General features: G+C 29.9%; 1 protein-coding gene across 1 annotated transcript; it reads left to right on the top strand.

Annotated features, from left to right (window-relative positions):
• The first annotated feature begins 2 nt into the window (after nt 1-2).
• LOC132731503 (disintegrin and metalloproteinase domain-containing protein 10-like) lies at nt 3-6,400 on the top strand. Its single transcript, XM_060717698.1, has 11 exons — nt 3-148; nt 495-623; nt 874-1,007; nt 1,313-1,494; nt 1,851-2,004; nt 2,465-2,572; nt 2,891-2,990; nt 3,289-3,400; nt 4,064-4,192; nt 4,473-4,612; nt 4,864-6,400. The coding sequence occupies exons 4-11, from the start codon at nt 1,386-1,388 to the stop codon at nt 5,167-5,169; spliced, it is 1,158 nt and encodes a 385-aa protein (XP_060573681.1). The 5' UTR covers nt 3-148; nt 495-623; nt 874-1,007; nt 1,313-1,385; the 3' UTR covers nt 5,170-6,400.
• The last annotated feature ends 15,212 nt before the right edge of the window (nt 6,401-21,612 follow it).

A 21,612-nucleotide genomic window follows, 5' to 3' on the forward strand; every position in this document is an offset into this window, starting at 1 on the left:
GAGGAAAACAACACATCTGTTTTATGCCGAGACGATCTTAAAGGACAAGTCCTGCTCAACAAGTTTGCCGATGAAGAAGAAGAAGAAAGTCTATCTGATTACGATTATTACTATAATCATGATTTTCATGATGCTGATTACCAAGGATGTATGTGTACTTAAAAAGGGAGCGATGATCTTGTGGATCTCAATCATGAAATCGCGACTTCTTGTCTCTAGAACAACAGCCATGTTGCATCGTATGGCACCAAGGAAGTTGGTTCGAGACTGGTTTAAATAGGCTACATGTTGTTTTAAATTTCGAGTTTAAATAGATTATATTTACATTTAGTATTTTTGATAAACTTCCGACAAATTTAGATATATTAACGATTCATTGTCATTGTTACTGTATCTTGATATTCTTTGGTTATAGTTTTATTAATCTGTTACACCCAGACATATAACTGATGTTTTGTTTGATAACTGCGTTTTTCTTTTCATTTGTTTAACAGATGCTGCATACAAAGATGACGAATATCTAACAACAGAATCAAAGTATTGTTTGTCTTTCCTTATCACAGCTAGAGTGTTGTATATCAACAGAAGTCCTCTTCTTGGTTTAGCATTTCAGCCATCAAAAGGTAAGTACTTTCTTTAACAAAAATGACAAGCAAGCATTTGTTATTACAGGAAGATAGATATGTTATCAAGTTTAAGTCAATGTGTATATTTTTTATGTTGTTGTCAACGAAATTCATCGGATTTCGACGCCTTGGCATAACTTAATAGAATGTTTCAACATTCTTTTATTGATGTTGTTTTGTTACTCAAGGTGGTATGTCGTATGATCGTCAACAATCGATATTATTTCACTATCAATATTATTTACAGACAAAGATGGGGGAATATGTTCTAACATAAACAATGGATTCATCACATTATTTCAAGAAACTACACAAGCATTACCAGCAATGGTTACACAATTGGTGTTTACACACGAAGTTGCACATGCATTTGGCGCACTAGTAAGAACAATTGTCTTAAAAGTAATAGTTTGTTTTGATATAATGGTGAAATGTCTTACCGACGACTTGTGTGATAACTTTGAAATTTAGTAAATGCTTCACTAGAGAAGTTTTGAAAATTCTTGTTTTGAAAATGCAACTAAACTGGAGGTGAACAATACAAATCCTATAACACAGAGTACAGAATATAGAATCTATAATAAGAGAACTTGATTAAAATATGTCTGTATCAATTTATTCATAAAAACAAATATTCTAAATTGAGCGTAGTATATCTGAAATGCATTTTGCCTTTTACTTTTAAGCATGACACTATGCAGGAATGCGCAGGTTTTAATCTGAAAGAGGAACCAGTCGACGGCTTTTATTTGATGCATAATGTCGCACAACGCGGAGACAAACCAAATCACCATAAACTATCACCTTGTAGTCTTAAATATATATCAAGAGCGCTGTCTATGGAACAAATCAACAACTTGTTTTACTGGTATGACTACTTGACTAGTGTGATTTTTAAAATAAAATAGTTAAAGATGTTACAAAAGTCATTTACTACTAGGCGTTATATTAAAAACCTTATAGGTGGAGCAGGTATTTGGGTGAAAAAGTTACGTTTAGCTATATATAGTTTTAGGTAGTGAATAACCAATTTTATAGTTTATCATTTTATCAGATAGTGAGTTTCCAACCTAATTTTCAGACAATATTTCAATAAGAAATGAGTTACTTATTTGATGTTTAGCAATATTTTTCATATAGTAGAGAGCTATTAGATATTCAAACATAATTATTGTTCAGCAATAAGTGAGTACCAATTCAATATATAGCCATATAATTCACCAGGTAGTGAGTTACCATATTGTGGTAATGGTATAGTTGAAGACGAGGAGGAATGTGACTGTGGTAACGACTGCTATACAGGTAAAGATGCTTGCTGTCATTCCCATAATGCAACTGAGGGTTTAAGATGTATGCTTAAAGCTACGGCACAATGCAGGTAATACATAAAGGGTATTGTTTTAATACATTTAATAGTGTAGGATACATGATTAATTGACGTTGCAAGTCAATTAAGTAAGATCATAATAAGACCATAATAAGACCATGTCAAACTTGTCAAACAGGATTGACTACGCTCTTCAGCACCTTCTTAATCATGTAGTGCATCTTTGACATTTCAGGAACAATTTTAGTTGAAATATTCATTTTGACGCAAATAAAGTAAAATGAAATAAATATTTATTTCATTTAAATCCAGTATGTTGTGTTTTTTAATACTTATTCGTTTACCATAAATGTCGTTTAAGCGTTTACTAATATAATGTAGTACGTAGCCTGTGCAATGTGATTATATTTTATATGAAATACTGAATACATGAAGTGTCCAAATACAAAGATTAAATATTTTAAATGACTTGTCAATTAAAAAAAAACAAAAATTCTTCAATTTATTTCAGTCCAAGTCAAGGACCATGTTGTGACAGCAGTACTTGTCAGTTTATAAATAAATCAGAGAATTTTGTGTGTCAGAACTCTAAACCATGTGTCGACGAATTATACTGCCAATATCCTTTTCATCAAAACTATGTACAAAATCTAGATGCTACTACAAAACATTTTGAAATGATAATCTTAATATTAGCATCATATTCTCCTAAGCATACGATTTAGATTATGAAGAAAGTACGAAAGTGCTGATAATTTCGTTAACCACAACATGAATAGGAATAAAACAAGTATAGGATTTTCTTATGAACATTATAAACGGTTTCACGAAGCAGGCACAAACGATTTTGCTGTTTCATTCTTGTTAAGTCAGGGTTCATTTGTTTCACCTAAAATATGTTATAATACAAAATTCAAGTTCTTTAACTCTTTCGCACTGGAGAGATGTACGGTCATAAGTGCCCACCGCCACGTTTAGATCAACAGCGAGAAGACGGTTTTATATGCAGCAGAAATGGCCGTGTTTGTGACGCAGGGGTAAATCTTTACCTTAATGCTATATAATATACGCAAACTTTAAATGATAAATATTGGGTGCATTTCTAGATACAGTTGTGTGTTAAGTATTTCGGTTCACATATAGTGCTGTCATCAATTATTCAATTTGCTCCATTATTAAAAATCAAACGCATTTTAATATCACATAATTTTAGCTATATGATATTCATTCAATGGTAAGGTGAAAAGATTTTGGGGTACTTATCCGCATATGACATTTCAAAACATCTCAGTTATCCATTTTATTGCGACAGTATTGTTTTTGGTTTCTTTGAAGAGCTGTAACGCGTCGATATGTAAACTGATACAATGGCAAGAATGTTTGATGTCCAATGACAATGAAAACCTTACTATTCAACAGAAAGAGGAGCTATGTTACATTGGCTGTCGTAAGTAAATCTCAACTTACTACCTACAAAAACTGTTTGTAATTCTGCAATGTGACAGCCTTAGTAAACTTTAATCTGTTGCAATTCTTATATTTGATGTTACTTTTACATTTGAACAAAATATTCTATGTTAAGGATAACAAATACTATTTGACCGTTTTCAGAAATGGCAAATGCGTGCTTACAAATTGACAAATATATTGATATATTAATATACTTCAATTTGTAATAACATAAACTACGCTCAACATATTCCTTAAATTCTGAATGAATTGTTTTTGCAATAGGTTACCAGGTCTAGAGTAGAAATATATGAGCCGCGTCATGACAAAACCAACATAATGGGTTTGCGACCAGCATGGATCCAGACCAGCCTGCGCATCCGCGTAGTCTAATCAGGATCCATGCTTTTCGCTTACAAACCCTATAACAAGTAGAGGAACTGATAGCGGATGCGCAGGCTGGTCTGGATCCATGCTGGTCGCAAACCCATTATGTTGGTTTTGTCGTGACGCGGCTCATATGAAAACTTACTTGTTTTGCACAATAATTAGTTCTTGACCTGTCAATCTCTGAAAGGATAGGCTACTTTTGTGTTCATGACATGCATGAGTATTTGTCATATAGTCCATATTCTTTACAAGACCGTTTTTAACATTTCAGGGAGACGACGGTCTGATGAGTGTATCAGTTCACACGATATAGACAAGGTTAAACAACATCCTGAATTCATGGCCTTGTTATCAAATATTTCAAGCAATTCAACAATTCGTCCCGTACAGCTTCCAACTGGCAAGTAGTATTTCTTCAATATTCACTTAATCTTATATTAATAATAAAAAACAACAACAAATGGCGAGAACAGGTTTTTGCTTACCCGTGCCCACGTTCTGCGACTTTTGTGCCTTCCTATTTTTTCGACGCCTTGCTGCGCCTCTTTCGAATGTCTTGTGTGGCTGAAGTTTGTCGAGTTGTCTTGTTGCTTCATTTTATTTAAGCACAGTGATCTTTGAATAAATTATGGTCCTTGAGGCATTCATTCAATAATAAGTAGAAGTATTCGTTTTTACAGGCACACCTTGTAACAAGGACACTGGCTATTGCGACGTACAAAAACGGTGTCAAGTTGCTGGACCTGATACACCATTGCCTAGAATGAAACATTGCCATCCTGGTACTAAATGTGAAGGGAACATTGTATCTACTTTAAGAGTGAGTACTACTAGTATGTAAATTAAATGATAAAACTCCTTAATGTCACACCCATTTTAAATGTAAAATTCACCAATAACAAGACAAGTAAAAACCCAAAATAAAAAAAACCGGTATCAATGTGTAAATGGCATTGTAGATGGGAGAATAAACAAGCTTTGAATACAACTCCATTTTTGTTGCGGACTTATACATAATTTAATGCTATGATACACTTTTATTTTTTCAATTGTAATATATTGTCTTTTCAGCATTATTGGTGGGCAATCTTGCTAGCAGGTGTCGTCGTATGTATATTTCTGTTCTTCAAACTATTCAAGAGGTTTTCTGTTCATACAAAAAGTAGCAACCGAGACATAGACTTTCAACGAAATCCTCATAAAACATTACATCAGTCAGACAATCGCGATGATGTGAAACATACTAAGGACAGATTATTATCTTCATTTAAAATTGTTAGAGCACTTTGGAAGCGAACGTATACAGGACCTGGTCATAGTAATTCTGAATTGAATACCTTTGGCGAGGAGTTAGAAGCGTTGAACAACAACCCATGACCTTAGGTCGTAGCAGTGCAGGAATATCATCAGTAACTTTATTGAAAAATATAAAAAAAGGACAGAAAAAGACATACGGCATAAATTGTGTAAAAAGAAGTAACAATATTAATATGAAGAAATTGTGGTTTTATGCAAGTGTAATAATACATTATTAATTGATTTACATTTTGAAATAAACAAATTTCATTTATGTTGAGATCGTGTGCAGGAAACATTATGGTTTTGTTAGGCTAGCAAAATGCGTTTTCTCAAATGACAGAAAGAATTGATCCGTGCCCAACTTGGTCACTTAAATATTTCTTCAGTAGACATTATTACTGTTCGTGCTTAATCGACAGTGCTTCAAAATAAGCTACAAATAGTTTATATCAACAATCATATTCATTTTGTCACATTAATGGATTTTCTGTAGCTCTGTATAAGTGGTGTGAGTAAGCCAAATGAAAGTGTTGTCATTGTGTGATGACCGGTTGGATTTTCTTCTTATTTTCATGATAATTAGTCAACACCTGTTGTTCATTGTCAAACGTATTGTTTCCTTTTGATGTTTTGTTTTCAACAAATTACCTCAGTATCATATACAGAATCGTAGTTATAATGTTACCATTGACTAATGCATTATTGTGTAACCATACAGTCCCATTATTTGTAGCTTTACTTGATACATTATTTGTATTGACGTAAGGTTGATATGATATGTTGTAATATATTAGTTATAACACGGGTTTAGGCTAAAGTCCGTGTAAAAAAATTATCACTAATTGCACTGCTTAGAAACACATCTGCATCAGGTGATAAGAAGTTGAACTGAAAAAGCTTGCATTAATAATATCGGAAGTAAAAGGTACTTGTAATCGTAATAAAGCTCTAGCAAAATACACACGAGTCAAATACAAGTTATACGTACATATGGATTATTTTTTATTATAAATATATTGTAACAAATGAAAGACAAAGAAAAAATGTGCAAGAATTTTTTTATCTGTGTCCTTTCAATGTGGTTTACACTTTTGTCTTTTTGTGTACTAGTTGCTAAATTGTTAAAGAGAAAAAACTCTTTTTGCAATGAGTTCTTTCTTTTAAGTAACTAACTAGTACTTTGATTTAGTAATTAACTAATTGTAATTTCCATTGTATTATTATGCATAAATGTTCATTTTGTGTATATATAGAAATGGTCCAAAACATTTCAATGTCCAATGGAATTGTTAAACTTTGTACAAAAGTATGCATTTTTATTTTGTTAAAATAAAATGTAAAAATATTCTTTTGTCTTTTCATTGTTGAATAAATAATAAAAATGTAAATAATACAGGCATTATGCAATATTAACGCCGATATATGTCAAAAACGAAAAAGGCGGAGTAAAGGACCAATTTATAAGTTTTAGTAAATTAACTTTATAACTTTATAATCAATTATATTTATAAAATATATTGGAAAACTATGACGAATATTTTATCTACAATTTGTGTGCTACACACTTATAGAATACAGTATTAACCGTTAAACGATGGTTCCTCATTTGCCGTTGGAATTAAATAGTATTATATGTAAATAGTGAAAACAGAGTACTTTAACGTCAACTGGAATGTTGGAATTCATTACAAAATTAAAAACAGCCTTTCACTGAACTCGTGCATATCTTTTAACATGCAAATAAATCAAATGTTTAATTTTTTACCTTGATAACCTACATTAAACAGTAAGGGATTTTTTAAAGTTTCAGAGTCAAACATACCTAGGCAAAGATCTCAAATTATTACAAACTACAAACTAACACTCATACTGTATCATGCTGTTAAACAGTATTATAAAATATTGCATATTTGTGACATAATTTCATTTTAACAAAAAAATAAAAATGGGTGGAAACTTTTGACCAATTTTTCTTAAAATAAGTTGTCAAAATGGTCGCATTTCTGATATATCAAAGACTGCAGACCGAATATAAAATCGTCAAAATACCCATTATAATATTATGAAACGAAGTGCAATTACACGGTCTTTACAAAATCAAGGAAACTCATATTCTCACTGAGTTACTAGTATCACTAAAACAGACCTTAAAGTCTTATTTTGATATAAATTAAAAATGAATTCATTTTGCCATACCACATCGTTGCTTTTTGAAACTATTTGACCTATAATGGCAAACAATTGCTAGAAAATGCTTGTGTTAGTAATTCGTTTGATTTCATTAAGGAACATCAGACATAAATCTTTGTATAATTGAATTTATTTGATTACACTAATCTGGTGAAATATGAGTACTCGTATATACGAGATACACTTAACTGTCAAAAATGATTTTGATAGATGATAATATTTTGACGATGAAATTTACAATCATTTATCTTATTTCTTTTTGTAACACTTATCTGATTTCTTCTTTTTAGCGTATATGCTTTTAGTATGAAAAAGTAAAATAATATCACTTAAGTCATTTTAACATAAATATAAGATGTAATTTAAGATGATTGGCTTAATGGCATTAATTCATGTCCGCATTGTTATTTTTTATGTATTTAAAGAACACTTGATTCGGGGTCCATTATATGACTAACAAACCTTACACATAACCTTTAAGCGTCTTATTATTTGATATTTGACTAGCATTGTATTTCAAATTAACTTTTTATGATGTAAACAAAAATCCCACAGGCAGAAATAACATGTGCAGGATCAATTGAACCTATGTCAATTTATTGCAATAAGGAGCAATACTTATAAAATTATTTTCCGTGAATATCATATAAAGACGCCTTTGTTAAATTTTGATAATTTCGAAAATGTTTGCCCTTTTTATATTTAACCTAAACGTGATAACCATGTTGCTAATTATATTTGAGTTTTCATTATAATTGTTTTTAATAGATTTGTGAAAAGAAACGCACCAATCGTTTAACTTGCAAGCAATCCGGATGTCTGGTGTTTTGATGTTTCACCTTTTTTTTTCAAAAAACTTAGACTTACATGTCTTTCAAAAACAATCCAAAATAGAAAATATCTCTTATATAAGACATTTGTACATTAATCAATTCCGCTCATTTTTTCACAAATCTGTTTATTATGCAGGTCTGCTAAATGTCTATTATCAAATGCATTCATTACATACAAATATAATATCGTTTAATCCCTCATTTATTATATAGTGCATTTAGGGATATGAAATAGATTGCCACTGTATCAAAGTTCTTATCGGTAGTAAAACCACTTAAGATAATGTCAGGATCTGATATTCAATATGTTCATCAATTCAGATTAAATCGTAAACCGCCATTGCAAATGATGTTTCAAATATGAAAACTGATCAAATTTAACAGCGTTCACCAGACGGAATTAAATTAGCAGAACTAATACGGATAGATTTAATTTGGGATAAAATTGCTTCTGTATTATGCAAACTGTCTTAAGTGTCCAATGTCTCGGTGTCATTATTATCGTCTTCTTGACATTAAGTTTTAGTTTATCTTTGGGATAGGTCTGATTTATCTTTGGGATAGGTCTTTCAGTGTTGTTATGTATTACAATTATTTATTAAATCGTATCTAGAGCTCGTTTATATTAATTACATAAAGCATACATGGTAGGCCTATATCTAATCAGTTCTTCTGGGGGATAAATATACGTAATGCAATTGTAGTAGCATTATTGACTATACAAATGAGAAATGTTTGATTTTTAACATCTTTAATTGCTCCTGTTTCATGGAGGCTATTCGTTGCCAAAAATCTAGCCTTTGAAACTTGACAATGCTTTTAGGATGTGAACAAAAACCCATAGGCTAAATTTACATATGCAAGATCAATTAATCCTATGTCAACTTATTGCAACAAGGGGCAATACTTATGAAAATAATTAGCAGTGTATAAAGACCTCCTTGCTAACTTTTGATATTTTTGAAAACGTTTGCCCTTGATACACAAACGTGATAATCATGTTGCTTATAATATTTTGAGTTTTTTTTAAATAGATTTGAGAAAACAAACACGAAATTATTTTAAAATGCATGCGATCCCTATCTCTGGTGTTTTGTGTAAAACGTTTTCACTTTTTTGTTTTTAGAAAACTAAGATTTGTATCATGCTTCTCAAAAACAAGTCCAAAATAGAAAATATCTCTCATATTAGACATTTGTATATTAATCATTTCAGCTCATTATTCACAAATCTATTTAATATGCAAGTCTGCAAATTGTCTATTGTCAAATGCAAGCAAAAAAAATCACCTACTCCCATTTATTAAATCGTGCATTCAACTGTATGAAAAAAGAAGCTTATCTACTGTATCAAAGTTGTGAACGGGTGTCAAACCACTTTAGATAATGTCAGGATCTGATATTCAATTTGTTCATCAATTCACATTAAATGGTAAACCGCCAATGCAAATTTATGTTTCAAATAGAAAATATAAAAACCCACCTTACAAAAAAAAAATACAAACAATATGAATTTTTTGTTTTATTTGATAAAGGGGCTCTTTTGGTAAACTTTTTTAAAATTCCAATGCTTTTTCTTTTTAAATTTGGTTTTATTTATTTTTGGGAAAATAGTTGATTTTCTTCGAAGGTTTTTTTTTTTGTATGTTTAAAAAGGTTTTTCATTAAAAATCGAAACAAAAGTTTAATTTTTTAAGATACAATGGCCCTATTAATTAAACCCTTTTTTGGGGAATTTACCTAATAAGTGTGTTTTTTGACTTATACTTTTTGGGGAGGAACCTTCATTAGGACAAACAAGGGGTTCATTTTCTAAATTTGTACCCTTTTTACCCAGCATGTGAAATTTTTAAGGGTGTTGTTTAAGTTTGTAACACCAGAGGTTAGCCAAAATAATTATTCCTGTTCCGGTGCAATATGACCTAACTTGTGTCGGTGCACCGTCGAATCAAACAAACAAATAATCAGTATGGTATAATAATAAAAGAAAGTCGGATAGTCGAGGTATATTGTTTTCAAACAATATTTCAGACTGTTATTGTTAATTCAGGCATATTTCGGTTGTAACTGGGTAAGTTACCGACATTACATTTAATGTTTCCTTTAGTCGCTTTTTAACCTTTCTTTAGTGTAAACACCTTTGTATTCCTATTTAATTGATATGAATACTCGAAATATAAGATGACTTCAATAACAGCTAACTTGTGGCTATTTGGTGTACAACAATGATTAATCAGTTGTTTATTGTGATAATAATTTGTTTTTTGTTGTTGTTTTTTGAGTGGCTAACAAATAAAATAAATCAAGTACAAATATATACACTGACAAAAAAAACCATCACAAAGCGTATATTATCAAATTCCTTATTTACGCTTATTTTCAAAGAAAAAAAATAAATGAGAGAAAATACCTGGTTTGATAAGACAGTTTTTTATGAAATAAAAATAAAACAATTTTAAAATTTGGTTCTTTTTAAAGTTTTTTGAGTTTTAATTTGTTCAAATAAGATTGATGAAATTTAAAATCCCCGAAATAAAAAAAATTTACTTGTATTTTACAGCAAAACCTTAAAAACCCAAATCAAAGGAAAATAAAAAGTTGTAAATTTTTAAACTTTTAAAATGACAAGGGAAAAATAATTACAATTTTTTAAATTATTTTCTTCCCAAATTATGTCAACGACTAAAAGGGTAATAAACCCGTTTAAGTGGTTAAATTTTAAAAAATTTCATTGGGAAAAAATGAAAATTTCAAAAATTGCATTTCATTGTTTCATATTTAAACACAAATGACCAAAAAATGGAAATTTTATAAAGGTTGGTTAAATTTTTAAATTGTTAAAATTTTTTAAACAAATAAAGGGGTGGATGTCAAAATTGTTAACGAATTATTGTTTTAGTTACTTCGTACACTGTACACTTTACGTTCAACAATCGTTTATGATCGGTCTTTTGCATATAGACCTTATGAGCAATGTTAAATGGACATCGTGTCATTTGGAATGTTGATGAAATAGGTAAGGGATCTCAATAGGTGACTTCTGATATTTATTTTTTTAAAAATGGTGCCAGTTCATTAAAACAAACATTCCGTATTATTTAAATGCAAAATGTTGCAAGATGGAATTTACATTTGTTAAGCCCCTGTTATATAAAAATGAATAGACCGGCAGTCTTAAAAATTCAATATGACTCGATATTTTATTTGAAATGTGACGATAAAGTTTGATGAATGTGAATCATTTTCGAAAATGTTAAAAAAAATAATACTGAAACGATTTAGACCGTCGAGCTTGACAGAAGGACAAATTGATTGAATTAGTGTTGCATTTATTTTTGTATAATATTGAGCTCTTCTATAATATTGCAGCGTGTGTGCATCATTGCGTTTGTTTTGCCTTTATATTTTGAGTTTTTAAGTTAAACAAATAAATAAGTTGATGCTTTAAAAATGATGTTAGTCCGTGCAAATTTCGAGCCTTCTGCCGGACAGATTGACCTATGGAACAAGCACATTGCTTCTTTATCTATAAAAAATATCATATTTAGATACAGTTTTACTGTCTGGTGATTTTCCGACAAAAACTCTACCAAACATCTGTTTATTTATGTGTGTTTCTTTTTTGTCGAAAGTAATGACTCTATTTTTGTTACGTATATAAATTTATCACATATTATAACCCATGCCTAGCTAGATTTTATAATAACTCTAGATAGTTATGTGATAATAAATGGATAAAAATCAATTATCTCCCTTTTTATTTTTTAAAGAATGTTTGATTTTTGTTTTGGGTGTTTTTTTTTTCTTTCATCGCACCAACACTATAAAGAATATATGGCGACTTTCCGGCATTATTTGAGGTGGGAGATCTCAGGTACCTCTACCTGCATTATTTTAAGAATATACGTGCACCTGAGTACAACTTTCTACGTTCATTAAGTTACTTAAATAGCTTCCTCACATGAAAGAATCCAAAAGTCCATTTAAATGTTAAAGTAACCGTGAAGATTGTTATTTAAAAGTGAAAATTAAATAAGAATATTACATTCCTAGTGCATTTTATGAAATGTGATACATTCCCCTATTGCAACTAGACCTTCCTCCCTTCCAAAATGTTGGAACGTAGACCCGTCAAATGATTTTTTTTTTTGAGAAAATGTACACATTTTATATACAAAATAAAACAATAACAAATACATCGACCGTTCAAAAAACGAACATTCCAACAAATTGCTTGGGTTAGGGTTTTTGGGCCTTATATTGCTCAAAAGGAGACACCACTTCAAACCAATGAAAAATCGTGTCGCAATGAAATCAGACAAAGATAAATATTGTTTAAACGATTGGTTCGAGAAAATGGTGTTTTTTAACGAAAATTTATACAATAGTGTTAGACTAGTATTTAATAAATGATAAATTATGTCAATTCAAACTGCATTTTGTTTAACTTTCCATATATTGTTTGTTTATATCTAAATAGATATATACTTATTGACAAGAGGGCGGGCGATAAAACACCATTCGTTTTAGTAACAAGTCAATCCGGATGTTTAAAAATTATTTATTTAATACATTTTCGTCTTTCTTTAACAAGCCTGACGCTTGAAAAATGTTTCTTCAAATTTGACATGCATTTTCACGAAAGTGTTCAATATGCAGTTCTGCAAAATGTCAGTTATCAAACGTTATCAAGATAATCTCATTTTCTCCATCATTTATTCATTCGTGCATCAATATATAGAAAATAAAAAGCTACTGTACTGTATCATAGTGGTTAACAAATTAATAAGGAGATTCTAACCACTTTAAAGACCTAGCATCTAATTTGTTCATCAATTTATCGCAAATGCAACCGCAGATTGATATTAAGAAAGTGAAATTAAACATCGCTAACAATACAAGCTAAACAGGGATAGGTACGATTTATTGTATGATCAAAGTGCTCATATCCTAGGCGCATTGTCCCTACATTTCCAATGTCTCGTTGTTATGATTATCTAGCACCTGTTTGCTATACAAATAAATAAACTTTCTCACAGAAGGTCTATAATTTGTCCTTGATTATTTATGTTTGAGGAATGTGTTACACTATACACGTGTAGTGTCATAATTAACTAGATAAAAAAGGAAAATTCCTGCTTTTTACAGATATGATTGTCCGTGTTGTGCTTTATATATCAAGACCCTTATCTTTCGAAGCATGTACCTTTGCGTCCTTGTCATCTGTTAAGTAAGCTTAACGGCCGGAACCTTTCCGATATGGGGTGGTTAGACTAGTTAAGTACTAGTTTAAAACTCGCTATAGACTCCTTCGACTTTTTAATGAGATGTCAGAAATTTTACCAAAGACTGACTCATTGTAGCAATCTTTGGTACACATTCGTCAATACCAACTTTCGTATCGACAAAATCCACATAGAATTTACATAACAAGAAACATGAACATGAAAACATAAATGCTTTTATCAAATTTTTATAATTCAAAGAGAAATGCTCGTGAGCAGTTTAGCTCTTGGTCAATGTCCTTTTTTTACTTCTTGAAATTTAAATTTATTACGTTCAATATGATTTTGTTACTGAATGAAAAAGCTCTAAATATTTTAGGTTTTCTGTGTCTTTTTCAGATGATGAATGCTACATAAATGACCATAATAAAATGATTATAAATATCTTTAGCTTTCGGAAAGCTTAAGCCTATAAAAGGTATAACCAACTTTTTGATATTTTTTATCTGGACAGTTTTACAGAGTATATGCGGTCTTTCTAAGTCAGGTATGTATTAAAACATTTATTATTGGTATTACAATTTGTCAACTTTGTGGAAAGCGGGTAGAGTGTTTCTAGATGTGTCACAGTTAAAGGCGATATTAATAAATGTACAGATTTCACATCAGGATAATGTAGGGTTTGTTGTGAAGTTAAAATGAATAAAAATGTTGCAAATACCTACAATGGGTTCGGTCATGAAAATGTCTTAAAATGTTTTAAATAGATCTTCCTATATGTTAAGTTCTATCAGTTTTAATTAGCCCTTGATGTTTTAAATTTTTCTTGACAATGAACACTTTATTTTACAATAAGATGTCCTACAAAAATATCAACATGTGTGACGAAGGTGACAAAATGAGCTGTCACAAGTGTACAAGTGATGGTACGGACAACGTGTTTTATAGACAAACAATCATGTTGCTTTTTTATACCGATATTGTTTTATTTTCTACTGGAGTTTAGTAGTATAATTATACTGGTACACTTGATTTCATCAAGATTGTCTATTTACTACTGACAGATTTGCTACAGCTATTCCATAGTTAAGTTATGTTTAGAAACGTACCTTTTGATAGCTTCCAGATAACTTAATCATTATAATTTTTATAATGAGATATTTTTCAGTGGTCGAGCGAAATGTGTTCTTTGTCTAGCTAAATAAACACTGTACACGAAAACAAAACTGGGAATGATTTATACATTTCTTTGAAAAGTATATAAAATAGATACGCGCAAAATGAGATTCATTTCCATTATGAAGACTAATTTTACATAATATTACTCCGCTATGACGTATATATATCTTTTTGTAATAAGTTATGCTTTAATTATGTAATACATCACATATATAATTCAAACTTTATCGAGGTAGTTTGTAGTGTATTAAGGCCTAGAGATTGCATTTAAGGTTTGGTGCAAAATTATGAAAAATAGTTGTTACTAATAGTGAACTTGTTTTTACAGAGTTCCGATAAACAAGACAAGAGCAAAGCATTCATAATCATATCTTGATATATATGAATATTCCATGTACTTTGCTGCATATTTTTTATATATATCTTTTGTTTTCATTCCATTGTGAATAGGCATAATCAATTCTATCTCCTGTGCAAACCCCTTGTAAATTATGGCAATATCTATATTATCAAACCCACGAGAAAGACTTAGCCCTGTAGTTATAGTCAGAAATTAAATTTTACATAGCTTTGCATCGATCGAATTCTTCGATGTTTTGGCGCCGCGAATGCCAATTTATTAACCTGGCCGGGGTTAAACACTCGGCTTATTTCTTCAGTTATCCGTGCACTGTACCGGATAGATGAAGAACTCAAATTGGTCGATCCATTAATTTACTATATGTAGCAACCAGATAACTTTAATTGTTTAATATACGTTTTTGGTACGTGTTCTAATGACTTATGTTGCATTTAATGTCGCTGAAAGAAATTGACTGATATATAAACAGCTTTTATATTTGTACAATGTACGTAAATATGATAAATTATAAATGTATATATATGACAATCGTTTTTGATGAAAAAAATTACGCTATTAAGTTTCCAACTTTTTTACCTTTCGTCATTTCAAACTGGCTAATCCAATTTCATTACATACCTTTGTATTCTTTTTTAAGAAACGTGGATACCGGATAAAATAGATGATTTCAATTAAAGCATATTTGTGAATACTTTGTGCACATCGATATTAACCATTTTTACCTTGTTCGGGTTTTTTGTGATGATAAATGAAAGGTTTGTTAACTTTTATTCTTTAAGTAGCAAAGGTATCGTTTAACACATCTTTAATACACCATAAGTTAAATAGTAAGTCAGGGTTTTATCAAAGAAAGTGTTTATTCTCAAGTTTTAAATGCACATTTTATAACATAAAAATGAGGAAATTGCTCGAGAATAACAATATCAACATTTACTTAATAAAATATAAGAACTCGACTTAAATAGAACAACAGTGTTATATTGAATGTTCCATAAACACAGACGCATATCTGTGGATGATTTAATTATAGTTAAATATTAATGTTACATGGCGTTTTCGTTTTTGCCAGTGGTTTGTATCAGGCTATCTTGCAATTCCCACTGCCGTCCATGAAAAGATGATAGTTTAATTTTTCTGGTCCTTCGGGATAATTTATTCCAGCACTTTTAGGCGTTGAAAATTGTGTACCACTTAAGCCGGTGTGATTTCACCACTTCGAAGAATGTCGGAATATGACATCCATCTGAAATATAATTTGTACATCATCATTATTGCGATTGAAATCAATCAGCGTTTATAAACTACCCCCCCCCCCCCAAAAAAAAAAAAAAAATAAAATAAAATATTTGCTTATCGTGTTATTTTATCTTTATAATTCCGTAAGGTTGTGAATAAGGCAAAAAGAAATCGATGTAATACTACAGTGCTCTTTGCACTTTGGCACTTATAAACATTTTTTTAATCAGCTTTTTAAGCATTTGATCGGACAGGTGTGTTAAGATTAGAACAAGGCATTTGTTTCGTTATAAAAAAAACGCTAATATCTTTTTTTTACTTTTTTATATAGATGATGTGTCACTTTCTAATGATTTAAAAAAAACACACGCACCCCGAAACTATTTGCTATCTTCTCAAGCAACATACTGTTAATTTTTAATGTACCTTTTCTTTTTTATACAGTTAATGACTCTATTTTTATCTAAAAAAAACTATTACATTAATTATTCCATGCTCAACTAGTTTCTAGAAACTAACCTAGATAACTTTGAGATAAAACAATCAATTATCACACTCTTTTTTGGAACAAAGATAATCGATAATATTATCAGAAATTATTCATGCTAAATAAAAAAGAAACTTAAAGAAAGACAGGTCATCAAGTATTCGACTTTATAGCACTCTTTGCAAATTAACATGACTGTAAGCCTCAACAGTGAATTTTAAAGATAAATGGTTAAACTGTACTTGACTTATTCGATTTGAATGTATATGTTACCATGATTGTGTTAAATAGCAAAGGGATTCCTAAAATTGTAATACCAAAGTATCAGCAAGGCTTAAATTTTAGTGTAAAGTTTAAGTTGATACATTTTCTACTATATTTTCGTAAAACAACTATGACGAAATTGACGAACATAATTCTACGTCAGGCCAGGCTATGCTCCGTTATGTTGTGCTATTTTGTTTTGTTTTGCTATTATTTATGTTAACTTGCAAATCTCTCAGGTGTGGCAGGTTTATTCATTATAACAATTAAATAGTTTGTTTTTTTTGGTACTTGATAAAATAAAACACAGTAAACCCTCTATTAAATACTGTCTGCGGTGTACCAAACTATTAGCAAAAGTATATATTAAATACTAATATTAAACGAATAAAAATAAACGGTGTATTATTGTATATTATACTATATAATATGTTTTTAAACAAGTAAACAATCTGTTGACTGTACGCATAATGCGGTACTTGTGTCGAGTGAAAACATACTGGAAATTATTGCCCGTGTTAGTGCAATTTTCTGTTAATAAATTTTATTTTATGCTGTACCGTAATTTTTTCCGGTGGTATAATTATGATAAACTGCACCTTGTACTGTATTTGACTATAGTAAAATCCAGTTTAAGGAAATGATATCAAACCCATATCATGTAAAAGAACTACCAAGAAACAAGTAAAACTAAAATAAAAATTACTTAATATTTATTTTATTTGTATCTAAGAGACACTGCATTGACAAGGTGCATGGGATTTACAGAATCTGGCCATGTAATCTAATGATATATCTTAAAACAACAAGACCTGAATAAGTATCATTTGAAGGAGTTTTTTTATAGACAAACTGATATAAAACCAGTAATTTAGATTGAATATATTATGTGCCGATTGATAGATTTTTGTAATTGTCAACCAATAAGTTTAAAGGTCAAGGCACTTATTGATTATTCCATCTCCACTCAAAATTGATTGGCCCAATATGTGAAAAAGAATAATAAAACTGACACTGATATTTGCTAAATTTCTATTAGATAATTTTGTAATTCAATGTTTATCTTGATGAGTAACTTCCGATTTTAGAATAAAACATGTTTATTATCTTTATGTAACATAATTTATCAGAAGATTTATGTGCTATCAGCTGTTAAAATATTTGAAAATTCTGATAAAACTATCCCTTACTAACACTTTGCTTAATGACTTATTTACGATTCGGTAGAATATCGTGTTAATCTATTATTGAAAGTCTGTGTAATTTTGTTTTTATATTTACGAGTATATCCTGACAATATCGAAAAATTATACGATCATAATGTGTTTTGAGTAATAATTTTGCATACGTAAATATGTTATAAGAGGTGTGAACGTGTGACATGTTTACTTTTATGCGGAAGTATATACAAGTGTAAATTTTATTTAAATTGTGCACTCCCATTTAGATGCATGCAGCTCTGAACTCACACACACAAAATATATGTAATAACATGTTCATTTAAAATAAGACTTCGTTTTATTTGCTAATAATAGACATGTATAGCCATTAGAAATGCAAGTGATTTTCTCGTGATACATTTGATTCATTTCGCGATTTTTATCATGTGTCCCTAGGCTCATGTAATTGTTTAGCCAGTTTAAGCATTATTACAAGAGTAAAGACAGAAGTTGAAGGAACAGAATAAGAAGAAAATATTTCATTTCATTAGTATATATATTTTAAGAATATATTAAGGATACACAGACTCTATACATATACAATACTATCATAAAATGCAAAATGGGAAAATAACAATTTATTGAGCTATCATCGGTTTATGTAAAGGAGTGTTTTCCCTTTGGACATGTTGTACAGCTCATTTTCATAAATTGAATCATTGACATGTCTGCATTAATAATACTTTGAAGAATTCTTTGAAACGAACGTGTAAATTGAAAGTAAAGTTAATGAAGTCTTTCTTAAAAATCATATCGTTCTACGTTTTTCTGCCTTTTCCTCGTTTCTTTCCTGTTCTACTTATTTCAAGTTCAAAGGAAATGGGGTTCCAACATATTGAACTTTTCAAAACAGTCTAAAAATACTTACATCCGGGTTTCTGTTTATATTCATAATACATATATTGTTATATGATAAAGAATTAATCGACACTTGCGGTTATAATTTGACATTTTTGTAGAATTACAGAAGCAGGATATAGTTATACAACAGGATAGACCTATAAAAAGTTTTCCTTGTCTATTGTTTATTGCACCACGATTTGCTTTATCTTTTATATGTGAAAAAATTAGTATATGGCATATGAGATTAAATTTGATATTTTATTTCCGAAAAAGCAATAGGGAATTCTCTTATAAGGTAGACTTCCTTTTCTCATCTTATCTAATACGCTATGAGATTATAATTAACAATTTTTACAACTGAAAAGAGAATATATTAAGAAACCCCCGCAAAAAAGTGTCTAAGTAAGAAATGTTTTCGGTTGCCATTAATTAATATGCATGATTAATTACCTTGTAGAAGTCTATGATTTCCTGTTTTCTAATGGCGTCCCGTCCGTCTTTTTTTGTTCTTGTTTCTTTGCCCGAGTGCTTTGTCCCGTTTAGTGATCTGCTAGACGTCTTGCCGGTGGTCGTGTATTAGGGGATGCGTTCATTGTATGCCTCCCTTCCTTGTTAATCTTGTTTGTCACATTTAAAAATGTCTAATGTAATAGATATCTCTCTTAAAGTGGTTTGAAATAACATGATCTACCAAAACAGATTTCGTATTTCACTATAGAAGGATTAATTTAATTCTTTGAAATCGTATATCGAAAAACGAAAAAGAAAAATAGAAGAACAGTTCTAACTCGAACATCTAAAAAAATGAAACAAAAACAGAATGCTGATTATAGAAAAAAATATAAAGTTAAGGTTTTTTCGTTCACTTTAAACTTTGCATTTATAGTTTAAATATAAATCATCATTAGTATATAAATAAATGGGTTTACTGGTAAATGCCCAAAAAGTCTAAGTGTCCCAATTACCCCTTAAAATGGTTTGATGAAATAAAACACACACACTATCACACACTCAACGTTAATCACGAGATGCTTTATTCTTAAATGTAGTTTAACTTAATTCATTTCTATCGAGGAACAATTAACTCAGCTCCGCTATTAATATTAAATATAAAAAAAATAAGTAGTCAACTGCAAATTCTTAAAATTCCCTTTAATATACCTAAATAATATATATACTTGCTTAACCTAGTTAAATTGTATTATTCAGTCATATATACTTGTAACATGGTTTATGTAACTCAGTCCTATTACATAATCCAACTGAACTTAATGGCCCTAGGTAACTAAACAAACAATACTATAAACATTTGGCATAATTTTTGTAGTTGGTATGTATCATATTTAAGTAGCCGACCTAATGTTTATATTATGAATGGAACTTAAACGTAAATATATAAAAAGACAATTTGATTTATCGTCCCTTTTCTCTATATTGTGGTTCATCAAAAGTGTCATATTCATGATTTGACAACGAAAAAAAAAACAAAAAAAAAACAAAAACAAAAAAACAACAGTTTCAATACTGGTTAAAGTATACTTGATATAGTTTATAAATTTTAAGAAATGTTTTGTATTACTTTTCGATGAAAAATGAACTGCTTGATAAACGTTTGCTGTACTATGACTATGGACCGTTACATTACGATACTGAGACATACACAAGTCGGTCCTATATATATTTAATATTAAAATCACGATTATCAAATAAAAAAGACGTTACAAACGTGCAGAAAAAATAGTATTAAATGATAACAAAGTTTTCCTGGGCTTATCAGGCTGGTAACGATGCTTTTTTATCATATTTTACGTATTTTATTGCAAATCACATCTCAGAAAATGTATTTGTAGAGACAGTTTTGTTTACGAAAAAAGTAAAAGAACATGATTGAAGCATGTAACATATGCAAAAAAAAGAAATTATCCGGCTTATCAGTTAAGCACGTGAAGGTTTTGCTTCATGTTACTATGATGAAGTGTATATAGGCAATTATCTTTGATAATTTCAATCATTCAGCGCTTTTAATTCAATAACGTTTCCAGCACTTGCATAAATTGAAATTATTTGAGCTTGAATTTCGTGTTCTAAAGAATACATTTTGTAATATAAAATATTTTTCAGCCGAACTGTATCGTTTCTCGAGATATAGAAGAAATTATTGAGGACACGTCTACGTGTATGTATACACAATATATATTAATCATAAGTCGAATACGATTTATTATATTTAATCTTTGTAAAACTTTTTTCAGAAACGAATCTTGGTGCTGGTCGATGTTTGTAGTATGACACGTGACTGATTTAAATGAAGTCTTCAAAAATAGAGAATTCATTTTAAATCAAGGTAAAAATACGGAAGAAAAATTGAAAGGCATACAATTTGAGATATGGAAAAAAAGGTACATGCACATACTTAAAAATCACTAAACTTCTTTTTCCAAATGAATGAATTTGTTGTTTCTTTTTCTTTGTTTGAGCTTTTGTATTGATTCAAGTTTTTTAATAATAACATTAATTTTATAATTATACTGTATGTAAATGGTGTCATGCAAAGTATACCTTCTAATTATGTGATTTGCCATTTTATTATGACAAAACCTTGAAAATGATATTTACAATGCATTGAAATAAAGGTTATCATTTTATTGAGAGCTATCATTTACCAAAAAGATTATGACAGACAT

This window comes from Ruditapes philippinarum, unplaced genomic scaffold (genome assembly GCF_026571515.1).
Source record: "Ruditapes philippinarum isolate M1 unplaced genomic scaffold, ASM2657151v2 ctg5138_1_1_1_1, whole genome shotgun sequence".
In the NCBI taxonomy this organism is placed as follows: Eukaryota; Metazoa; Mollusca; class Bivalvia; order Venerida; family Veneridae; genus Ruditapes; species Ruditapes philippinarum.